General features: G+C 34.8%; 1 protein-coding gene across 1 annotated transcript in view; it reads left to right on the top strand.

Moving 5' to 3' along the window:
- Nucleotides 1-10644: 10644 nt before the first annotated feature.
- Nucleotides 10645-12894, top strand: part of COL3A1 (collagen type III alpha 1 chain) — a 39699-nt gene continuing 37449 nt past the window's right edge. Inside the window, exon 1 of the mRNA XM_005889540.2 lies at nucleotides 10645-10845. Coding sequence (XP_005889602.1) covers nucleotides 10767-10845 — 79 coding nt within the window. The 5' untranslated portion in view covers nucleotides 10645-10766. The remainder of the gene's footprint in view (nucleotides 10846-12894) is intronic.

Below are 12894 nucleotides of genomic sequence, written 5' to 3' on the forward strand. Positions count from 1 at the left end.
CTTTTTTAATCTAATCCCTGGGATTATCTTTAAAATCATTTTCTGAGACATGAAAGAAAATTGGAATCATTACCAATCATTATCATCATTTTTTTTTTTTTGATGCAATGTTACACAACTTGACTTGTTTAATCCTACTTTTTCACCAGAAATTGCAGCAAATTGTTTGTGGTAGTTAAAAAAAAATTAAGTCTACTCTTAGTGAATTCATCAATGAAAACAGTGAAAATAATATTTCAAAAAATATGCAATTAAGAGGAAAAAAATGAACTAAATATAGCTACTCCAAAGTTTTCACTGAAGAGAAAAACACTCATTTAAATATAATGGTTCTAAAGATTGACAGCATTCAGGGCTACTAAACTGAACCTATTGTTCATATATGGGGATCAAAAGAATGGATCCTAGAATCAAATTTCCTAGGTCTGAATCTTGGCTCTGGGATCACTAACCTTGTGATCTTCGGGAAGTCACTTTACTCATTTGCAAAACAAGTATAGCATTCATCATGCTCATGGGATTGTAGTGAAGATTAAATAAGTTATATACATATTATATATATGTTATATTTATATATATTATATTAAATATGTATAAAAATAAATACATGTAAATAAAACAAAATAATAATGCTGCTGCTGCTGCTGCTGTTAAGTCTCTTCAGTGGTATCCGACTCTGTGTGACCCTATGGACAGCAGCTCACCAGGCTCCTCTGTCCATAGGTTTCTCTAGGCAAGAATACTGGAGTGGGTTGCCATTTCCTTTTCCAAAATAATGCTGATATATTCTAAACACTAAATAAAAATTGCTACTACTACTACTACTATTATTATTAAAGGCTTTGTTTATTGTTTTAATCATAAGACAATCGTCCACAATTATTTTTTCATGAAAATAACCTTCTTAATACCATTTAAATCGAAACATGAAAACCCACTTCATAATTCATTTATTAAGCTGGAATTTATTGAGCACCTTATATACCAGGCAGGCTACAGCCCATGGGGTTGCAAAAAGTTGGACATGACTGAGTGACTAACAGTTTCACTTACAAGCCAGGAACTGCATCAAGAATTAGATATTTAATATCTTTCAGATTCCATTTTGAGATGATTAAAACTCTCTGCATTAACACTCTTTAAGATGTGCTCAGTTGCTTCAATCATGTCCAACATTTTGCAACCCCACGGACCGTAGCCCACCAGGCTCCTCTGTCCATGAGATTATCGACCCAAGAATACTGAAGTGGGTAGCCATCTCCCACTCCAGGGGATCTTCCCGACCCAGGAATCAAACCTGCGTCCCCTGCATTGCAGGCAGATTCTTTACCTGCTGAGCCACCAGGGAAGCCCCAACATTCTTTAAGGCTAAGGATTTAAATGACACAATCAGAAACAATTTCTGAGAATATTTTAATTGTGGGAGGCACTCTTTCTCTTCCTGAATCCCATTCCTTGCCTTTGTCAAGGCAAACTAACATTTACAAGCCAAGCATTTTCTTATAAGCTTTAAAAAGAATTATCTTCTGGCTGGTGATTCAAAATACATAATTCAAATAAGATATTGTTTGGAAAAATGTTAATAAACTTCTATTTGAGTTTTCTTGCATTACTTTCATTTGGCAGGGATTTTATTTGGGGACTAAAAAAATAAGAAATGAAGAAAAATGTCATGACTTTACAGATGGATATTATTATTCTAAAGTAATGATTATCTTGCTGCTGCTGCTAAGTCGCTTCAGTTGTGTCTGACTCTGTGCGACCCCATAGACGGCAGCCCACCAGGCTCCCCCGTCCCTGGGATTCTCCTGGCAAGAACACTGGAGTGGGTTGCCATTTCCTTCTCCAATGCAGGAAAGTGAAAAGGGAAAGTGAAGTTGCTTAGTCGCGTCCGACTCTTAGCGACCCCATGGACTGCAGCCTACCGGGCTCCTCTGTCCATGGGATTTTCCAGGCAAGAGTACTGGAGTGGGGTGCCATCGCTTTCTCCAAATATTATCTTATAAAACCACTATTCCAGGTTGAGAACTAGGAAGCCTTTCATTTAAATTTGAATTATATAAGTTACACTGGAAAAATAATGAAACCATCAGAAAGCTTAGAATCATTGGTATCGGACTCAATTCTCAGCCTCTCATCTGTCAACAGATTCTCACTGAGTACTTGTTCTTGGAGACTACCTGCAAGGTGCCAGAGAAACAGTGACTATCAGAACCCAGTCCTTTCCCCAAGGAGCTTTCATTCTTGCAGAAAATACAAAATAATAATTATGAGTAATCAAAGAAATTATCATAAGTAAATAACTACCAGAAAATGAGTCACTTTGGCAAGTGGCCAATCAATATAGCCCTTATTTTGGCATTGTTTTTCAGTATTTTAAAATCCTGTGTCTAAAAATTTCTTTATCTCAAACTCTTGATGCCCACTTCCCCTGAGTTCTAAACTTTTGACAAGAGGAAATGAGAAGTGTTCTCTTCACCTTTTTTTAGCCAAGGAGAAGAAAATTTAATTGTACCAATGTAGTGCTGGGAAAAAACTGCTAGGAAGAGAGTTAACATCATGGTCAGTACACATGGGTACCCAAGGTGCCTGTCATCACTTCTGTTGTTTCTTCTAGTTCACTGGTCACCCTTTCTTCTGATTAAGACTTTTTATTAAGTCTTCCTGCTAGGAAGGACTTTGCTAACTAGTATGGCTGCAATCATTAGCAATTTGGTGAGATTCCAAAATACACAACCCCTAGAAATTTTCCTGGATTCCTTGCTTGGAGAAACACTGCAAGCAACTTACGGCACACAAATCAGAAAGGTTGGCCTGGAAAACCATTTATGTAATTTCTCTGCTTTTGTTTTGGGGAATCTTCCAAATGAACTGTCTAGAGAATCAGATATAATTTTGAGCAGGGGATGGTAACGTGGCTTCAACAATGATTTGACTTTTCTTGTAATTTTGCACTCGACATCACTTTTTCCAGTGGTGTGTCATGCTGTCCCAGTTGACCGTCTGGCCATATTTTGTTCTGGTGTTTGCTGTAGCAAAAAGTGCAGATATAAAGTTACCTTCAACTTGATGTTAATTTCAGTGAAATCTCTCAAGATGCATCATCTCCCCTTTTCCTCCACTAAATCTGTATGATCTCAGAATCCATCCTTTTTTGATTATATTTCAAATAGGAAATAGTAACTCTGATATTTTGAAATAATTCAAGAGCCTTATTTTAGCTCTGGATTTCTTCTTAATCAGTTAGTCATCGCAACTAACAAATAGCAAATGTATTTATTTCTTATTTCTTCCCTTCCCCACCACAAATGTGTTGTGTACATCATTTCAAAATGGGAGATAAGGAGGGTCAATGAATTTTTACACAACCCTTTGCAGTTTGATCACATCGTGCCTCCAGCTATTAACCTTTAACTATTGGCCTCCCGTTGCCAGTCACACCCTAACTGATATTTTAGGAGTGACTGTTTCAGCTCACATCAGGCAGCAATCAAGAGTGATACAACCCTGATGCTGAATCTAGGTCAATGAGGCTGCTCATTTTGGAGCTGACCTTGATGCTAACAACCAAAAACTGGATTATGATTCCTATACACAAGGGTACTCTTGATAATACTACTATCTGACTTCTACATATTCCTAGGGATACTTGACTAAACTGACTGGCGTTTGCGTACATCTCCAAGGAATTTAAGTCAATAAAGCAAGCATTCAACATATGTCTTACGTTATGTGTGAGGTGCCTGTATTTGTGAAACAGAAGGGAAATTTCAGTCTTTTGATGACTTGATTATTTTACTTTTTTTTTTCTTTTTAAAATTTTGACTGCAAGGAAATTGAGTCAAAGGAAGTGAAACAGTTCAGAAGTGTGAGAACTCCTCTTTAAAGTATTTTGTGATGATAATCATTTATATGCCATTTAAAATTTTTTATCCCCAAAATAAAACAGATGAAAATTGTGTCATTTCTAGCTCAATTGTTTAATTTTTTTAATTAACCTGTCATTCTTTCTTATACCCCTTGGTAAATTACTTACATTTCTTTCCATTAAAAATTATTATTTTTTTAATGCTTTTTTACTTGTAATACTTGTGGGAAACACAGAGTTCAACTGCTTTCAATTTGTTTGCTAACTAGTCCTATTGTTTACTTTTTTTAATTTTGGAAATAAATTCATAACATCTGTAAGTTTTAAAAACCCATTATCCAAAGACTTCCTATGCTGGAAAGAGTGACCTTCCTTTTTTCAGGTTGATGGAAATACTGCAAGTAATTAACTTATTAAAAATTGCATCAGTTCTAAAGAATACAAAGAAATAGATTACTTCACATGCATTTTGTTGGATTAAGTGTTTCATATTGTAACTCATGTGACACTTAACATTTACTAATGTTACTGCATATTGTATGTAAGACCCAGTAATCATTACTGTTGGATATAAAATGACGAATAAGCCTGAATACTGCCCTGGAGTAGCGTTCAGTCTAGCAAGAAAGATAAGACACTGTAAAAGAAACTAAGAGCCATGAGAAGGGTAAGGAAGATTAGAAAATGAGGAGAAAGATCTCAACAGGGAAGATCAAAGAGATTTCCTAAGAAGAGGAGAAGAAAGATCTCAACAGCAAAGATCAAAGAGATTTCCTAAATCAAAGATCTTGAGTGTTAAAAGTTGAATTGGAGTCAAGCATATAGAGATGAGGAAGGCTTATTTCAGAGAGAAAGGCAGCATGAGCAAAGGCACGAATACAAATAAACATGCTAGGTATTGGAAAAAGAGAGCCTTCGATTTGTTAAGAAGTTAGTGTCTGAATGGGGATGAACTGCATATCAGAAATTATCTAAAAGAGTGTTGGGATGGGGTTGGTCAAAGGATTCAGTAACTGGACATGAAAGAATAGAAATAAAGTAACATGAATCTACTCAGTATGATCATCCAAAGATTAACACTTTGAATAATCAGGATGGCATAATTTTTATATGGAAACTTTCTACTTGGAGTGGCTTATTTTCATTAGTCAGATGTTTGGATTTAATTATTTCATGAAATGTAGCTAACATCTGTAAAATGGTGAAGGGCAGAGGTGGATTCCTGGTATAGGTCCTGTAATTTTAAGAAATGCCCATATCATTAAACTCTAACTACCCCCCCACACTTTTATTCATTTATTTTCAATAAGTTTAAAATCCTGAGGGGTACAGCATCACATAGATTCTGTGTCCAGTGGCTTGAGCAGAAGATTGCTTCAGAATTTGGCACTCACCATGCCACTGTTTCCATGAACACAAGTGAAATGACTTTTCCCAGATTCTTTTGGTTTTGCTTGGTTTGCCACCAGGAGTCACTGTGTTCTTTGCTTTGTACACAAAAGAGCAATTCTTGCCCAAATAGAATTCAGTTTTATTTCAGGGATTATTATCTTCAATTTTTAGAAGAGCTGTGTGGTGCTCTGTCTGGCTCTGGAGACCCTACTTAAGCCAGGAGAAATGGTCTTGGACTACAGCCTTCCAGACATATCTGCATTTTAGAAAGTCCATTCCCAGCAGGCCTTCACAGGTCCCAAGATGGTGGAAAGAGAATGCCTAATATTTTAACTATTCCATACCAATCCATTCTTTTTTTTTTTTTTAACCTATGACTGACACAGGACTGGGTTTACTGCTGTGCATGATTTTTTAAAAGGGGGATGGAAGTAAAAAATAAGAATAGCCTATAAACAGGAATAAAATAAATATATATATATACACACACACATATAAAGCAAAACTACTAAAATGAGCATTGTCACATGAAAGCCAAGACTCTGAAGGGCAACACTTCAATCTTCTGGGACAAAAGGAGCCTGTTTACCACAGCTTTCTTCCACCAAGAATCTAATATTGAATTATTCCACAGACCAATAAAAAGTCTCAATATAGAGCTTTTTAAAACATGACTTAATGTATAGACAAAAATGCAGTCTTCAGATAATCAAGCAGAATATTTTTTACATGAACATTAATGCTGACCTGAAGAAAGGTTAGTTGTGCAGAGTAACAGTCATAATTTACACCTAGGAAAGCCACATTTACTTCCATTTATTTGGGGAGAGAGAAGCAGATGGCTCTAAATTTCTTTGTCCTAAGAAACTATTTGGATTAAAAAACCCTAAATATAGCCCCCCATGAAATATCTGAATATAAAAATATTGAGAGAAATTAAAATTACTCTATTTGAAGCATGTAAATCCAATAAGTTTGGCTTTGGCCTATCTCATGCTCCTATCAGAAGACCGTAATTTGGGTCTTCTTTTTATCTTCAGACAAAATTGGCTTCATTTGAAAAGCTATTGCAGCTGTGTTGGATACTGCTGAAAATTCCTAAGTATGACTCAGATGACAAATTCTATTTGATAGAGAGTCTAGTGGGATTTGCAGAGTGGAGCCTCAATCCTGAAAACAATTAAGTTAACTGAAGACCCAACAGAGAACTTCTGAACTCCTATGAGATGTTGCAACCCAGAATCTTTAAGACAAAATTTATAATTTATAAATTACAACATAATTTATAAAATAATCACACTGTTTTGAGATGAGTCAGTATGTTAGGTAATGAGATTGATTCTAATTTTCTATAAATTTTCAAACATAATTGTAAAATTAAGATGGCAAATATCACTGAAACATAAGTATATAAAGACTTCATTCCAGGAGGAAATAATTATAATATTTCATAAACTTTCACAATTCAAACACGTATATTAAGGCAGTTTCCGTGAAATTTTACTTGCTCAAATTTTTGTCAAACTTTAAAAGCATATGTGAATATATTTTAAAATATATGCTCATGTATATATACATGTATGCTTACCCACAAACGCATGTATAGAAACACAAACACATATATATGCAAATTCTCTTGAATGCTCTAAGATTAAACTCCATCATTCAGTATAAATTAATAAGGATTAACTCAAAACTTTTACAGTTACAGCAACAGCGGAAATTAAAGATTAATGATGAGCCAAAATCAGAATATTCCTTTTTTAATCGGTCATTAACTCTACAACAGTATCCTTTCTCTTCTTTCCATCTTTTTACAATCCCTCATTAAAAAAAATGTATTCATCAAGTTCCTAAATTGCATAAAAATATTGTTACCACATCAGTGACTAATTCAAGTGGAAAACATGGTGAAAAAAAATTTGGAAAGTGTGCTATTTAATTCCCATTCCAATTCCAATGAGTAATTCTGAGAGTCAGTTAACCTCTTTGAACTTTCTGTTCAATCTTGGGGTAATTTTCAGCTGAAAAATGCAAGGAGAGAAATACAGGACCTCAGGCTTAACAACAAAGATATTTTAAAAAAAAATAAATAAGAACAGAGACACTAGTGTTTCCAAAATGAGCACATTTCATTTTATTAAGCATCAAGGAAATGTGAGTCGTGTACCAAAGTAAAATTTCTGTGTTAGAGAGAAGTGATTATCAACAGAGTTCTGTAGAAACAAAAATAAAGGGACAATTAACTGTACTTCAGGGAATAAGAAGACATTAAAGGGTCTTGAAGAATTGATCACAGTAATCGTTCAAAAATTTGCCTGTTACATCCCATTACCAATCTCATAGCCTCAATCTTAGATAAATCTATGGTTAGATATGCCCAAGTCCTTCACTGTGGCATGACATTTGCAATCACATTTTGGCTCTTCTATATGCATATTAGTATTTGCTTAAATTATTTTTAAAGGAACACATCTCTCCAAACATGATTTCACCACTGACCCACTTCTCTAGGAGTAGTAGCAAAGAAAATTTATGTTGTATTTTACAATTGTATTGTAAGTTATCATGTTTTAGGCTGTAATTCTGCTATGGATTCAGTATATTTTTAGGTAAATCTTCCCACAGATACATTTTAAGCATTTTATAGTGGTTTGAAAGCATATAGAAAATGTCCATTAAAAATGCATCTCTTTTGCTTAAAGAAGAAAATCACATATGAAGCAATATAAGTGAGAGAGACAGAGAGATTTTCATGTGTTTTTCATGATCCAGGTAATTGATTTTCTTATTGCTATTATAGAGAGCACTGCTGACATTCACTGGTCTACTGAGTTCATCACAGCTGTGCTTATGCATCTCTCCCAAGCTCTGTTTTCCACTGAACTGGAAAAGATTTGAATTTTTGTTTGATAATCTGCCACACCCTGGCTTTGCCTCATCTTCATAGTCACTCTTTTTTGTTAAAGGAGAACCAGATTAATCAGTGCTTTAGTTGGTGTGGGTGTTTAGATTTGTGTTAAACTTTAGATGCAAGCCAGAGAGCAAAATGACATGTTCTGTTTGAGCTGGCTAATATCAGAGAAATCAGGGATGTATAGAAAGAAATGTGTGTCTAGGTTACCATGAGGACATCAACTCTTGGATTGCACAGTAGATTTCACCAGTGTGTGTATTTCACCCAGTCGTAACACCAACTGAGATCCATATCTAGATACCATATTATAAAACATTTTGACTTGAAGAAGAAAAATAGGATCGGGGACATAGACTACAAAGGATCCTGGTGCAGGACCTCAATATGCTCGAGGGGGTGAAGAATGCTAAATCAGAAAATTTGGAGTATGAGATTTATCTCTGGATCTCTCATGGATATCTTAAAACACAATTTGTGTCTATGTGTGCAAAATATCAACTAACTTTTCTAATGAGCACATTGATCATGAATTTTTCTTATGGGTATAAAAACTTTATTTGAACAGATATCAAACTGAGAATTTTAAGATAAAAGTTACAGTAGAAATTGGTATATGTAATCCCTGAAATAAAACTAACATATCCAATTTTCCATATTAGAAAACAATTATAATGAAGAAATTTAATGCATTTCAACTTTTATTGATTATTTAAAATAATAAGATAATGTGTACAGATAATGAATTTTTTCACACAAGTGTCAAAGACACCAGGAGAAAAATTTAACCATGTTTCTGAACTGGTTTGAACACAAGGGGATCTTTTTAAAGTATAAAATAAAGATGACTGAGAGATAGAATGATAGATATAACAGTCTTTTCCCCCAATATGTCCTCTATGATCCAAGAGCAGAGCTTGTTTTCATGACTGTTCAGTCATTATCCTTTTTTCCCTCTTTAAAGTGGTGAATCTCTGGTTTAAAATCAGAAGATGTACAAGAGGTTGGTCCAACTGGTTTTCTTTTCCTGTCACCGATGATGTCATCTATATTGGAACATCTGTGTGCTTTCTGTAACTGGGCCTATAGGGAGGCCTGTATACTACTTCCTCGCTTATAGCATGGATGTAACCTGGGATTCTGCAGATATTATGTGAATTGAGTAAAAATTTAATAACAAGAATTGGCAGAAAGAAAAAGAAGACGAAAACAAGTTTAATGGAAGAAAGTTTTGAACTAGGCATTAGAGGAGTTACTTCCATGAATTGCTGTGACGTGGGGAGAATTTTATGTGCACATAAAGGCATGGAGATGGCATGGTTAAGTTGACATGGCAAAAATAAAATAAATGCAGGTGATCGTGATTAGAATTGAGTAGCTCTACCAGAATATAGATATAAATGAAGGAAATATGGGCTGATGATTAGGGTATAAACAAATATCTTGATTGCTAGAAATAACTTGGTACTGTGGATAAGCATATTTTTCTTGCAAAGATTTATCAAAGACCTATAAATGCTATTTGCCCTTCTTTCAAATACAACCCAGAAATTACTCCCCACACCCAGAAATAAATACATTGAAAAGCTATGTTAATGTGGTCTGGAAGTTAGACACATGGAAATCTAAATTTGGAAATATTTATACTAGTATTTATACCAATCCAGATAAAATGAGAACTTCTGGTACTATTTTGATATTTCACAGATAAGCTCTTTCTCTTTCTGTTTCTTACACAGTCAAGACATGAAGGGCTAAATTTTCCTCTAGAAAAATCCATTTCAGCTTTTACACGCAGCATAAAATTTGAAATATCACAAGGAATCCCTCTTTGGCTGGCTAAAGAAATTTGTGAGAAATAGAAACAGCTCTAGATAAGCATCTAACTCTTCAGGTGCCATTCAAACATACCTTAGATACATAGTCTTTTGACATTTATTTAAAACTGAATTTCTGGGACTCAGAGTGGGTAGATGAATGAAAGGGAAAAACAGAGGTTTTTTCTTCCAGTTAACCTTTTGCAGCTCCCTATTTAAATTGAGTTAAGGGGGATTCTGGCAAAATCCCAATATAAAAATCTTCTAGGAAGATCAGGGTTGCAAATTAGTCATGCTCAAAAAATGGGCATCAGGCAATTTCTTAAAATTATGCAGCTGTTAATGAAGGGTTATTTTAAAATAACCACATGTAATTCTTTTATTAAAACTCAAGGCAGAGCATTTTGATATATATTTTAAGTTATGCAAATATACACATGACTAAAATATGTAACAAACATATACATACTCAGATGCACACAAACTCCAGATGTGCCATTTTTCATTGTGGGTTGTGTCTTCCATAAGGGAAAAAGGCATATTAATCATTTCTTTTACTGCTAAGGGGATGGGTGCTGCTCTCATATTTCAGAAAGGGGCTGGAAAGTGAGGGAAGCCAAACTTTTTCCTATTTAAGGCCAAAGCACAGGAATCTCAGTGGCTGAGTTTTATGACGGGCCCGGTGCTGAAGGGCAGGGAACAACTGATGGTGCTACTCTGACCTGCTTTTCTTTTCTCCTTTTTGCACAAAGAGTCTCATGTCTGACATTTAGACATGATGAGCTTTGTGCAAAAGGGGACCTGGTTACTTTTCGCTCTGCTTCATCCCACTGTTATTTTGGCACAACAGGAAGGTGAGTAGGTATTGCTTTCAAGAAACTTCATGGGGTTTTTGTTTTTACTTCTCCTTACAAATAGGTAGAAAGGGGAAATCTGTCTCAAAATGCTAATTTTGTCTGTCAGCTCCCAGCTGTGAAATGTAGAACTGACCAGGATGGTGCCTTTTATATTTGCTTAAAGAGAATATTGTCATTTCTGTATTTAAAAGTTCTCCAGTTGTTGAAGATAAAGATGTTCTTGTACTAACTTGTTTTCATGTTAACGGTACTGGAAACTCTTTAAATGGCTTTAAAAAGTTTCCCTCCTGGATTGTTAACATCTTGGAATGCTTCCCTAAGCAATCTGGAAGTTATTGGTCTCTTGTAATACTTTTATGCTCTCCTTTGTATGCTGGGTTCTTTGTCAGGATAGAGTATTAAGCATTGTTTACCCAGTAAGATAAGATAATTAAAAAATAGCATGCTTTAAGTATAGTCTACAGGGAAATATTATATATTATTAGAATCACCAAATATATTTCTGTAAGATAGCAACAGTATCTTCAGTGTTCTTTAAACAGGTTCAAACTGCAAAGTTTCATCATTTCTATTTTTTGGGGGGGGGGGGTTTCAAGCACTTACATAGTCGATTAACATGTATTTGCTAATACTTTATTGTTAAGGGTCTAGTGTTTTTGCATGTTCTTCATTTTAACTGCTTTTATGTTAATAAGGAGAAGATTTATGAAAATATTTTCAATAGAATGTTTGACTTTTCTGCAAACAAGGTAAAGACGCTAGTGCTGTTTGACTTCAAAAAGTTGATTTGCTCTATATTCTAATAAGTGCAAGCAGTGATTTTCATGTTCTAATTTCCTCGAAGCCATGTTTAGTTCATTATTTCATTCTGTGAAAACATGTCTTTTAATTTTTATGTTTCTCAGAGTCATGAAAATATCTGACATAGTAGAATTAAAATTTTCGTACAAATAAGTCTTTAAGTGCTAAATTTGAAGATGCTAGAAGTCTCTACATTTCTACACATAATAAAAAACTTTACATTTAAGCCTATTGCTTTGGTGAACTGTGTCTGAAAACAGCTTTTCAATTTTAATATCATGCCTTTAATGTCCTCACAGGTTGTATATGTAAGTTGGGGGACACACCCAATGATCTCGCTTCAGTTACATTCAGCCATGGTCACAAAAGAAAAGAAACATCCATATTCTTTGTTTCCTTTATTTCTTGTCCTCCTTTTTCCTCTTCTCCCTTCCTTTCTCCACCCCTTTTGGCCTCTTTCCACCTCCCCCTTGTCTTTCCTTCACTTGTCACCCCACCCCCTTCCTAGGCAAGCCCATGTCTCCTCTTCCCTCTCCTCTTTCTCTGTCACTCTCTCCCTCATCCCCAAGTGTCCTCCATGTGCCTCCATCTTTTTTCTCTCTTCCTTTCTCCTGTCTTCTCTGCCTTTCCTTCCCTTGCATTCTCAACTCTCTTTCCTCCCTCCTCTCTTTCCCTCCCCATTCTATCCTCCCAGAAGATGTCACAACTCCCAGTCCTAGGCTAAAATACCAAATGACTTCTACCACATCCCCCCACCTCAATCAAATCTTTTACCTTTTTAAAAATTCTTAACTTCTCCTAATTTCCAGGGGGAAAAAAAATCACAAAGTTCTCATTTACTGGAAAGACTACAAAACTTTTGCATTTAGTTCAAAACAGTGACAAAATATTTATGTTTGCTTGGTGGTTACAATCTTTTATAATCATTATGGCTATTTTTCTTCTTATTCCCACTTTAGAGGGGAAAAAGTGTTTAATACCTACAGTATCTTTATATCACATAAGTTCTTTTCATTTTCCCTTTAGTTTCAAAATATAATAAATAGTCATGAAATTTTGCTTTTAGGCTTAAAAGAACTTGAAAAAGATTTTGTTCAGCTTACTGTTTTCGTTTGTCATGAAAAAAAATTTGTTTTAAAATAGGATATCTTATTTTTCTTACAGGTTTTAAAAAAAATCTTTCTGATAGATTAGCTATAGGAAGGTTATAGGAGGTGGTTGAATGTTCAAGACATTGAGAATACT

This window comes from Bos mutus, chromosome 2, assembly GCF_027580195.1.
Source record: "Bos mutus isolate GX-2022 chromosome 2, NWIPB_WYAK_1.1, whole genome shotgun sequence".
In the NCBI taxonomy this organism is placed as follows: Eukaryota; Metazoa; Chordata; class Mammalia; order Artiodactyla; family Bovidae; genus Bos; species Bos mutus.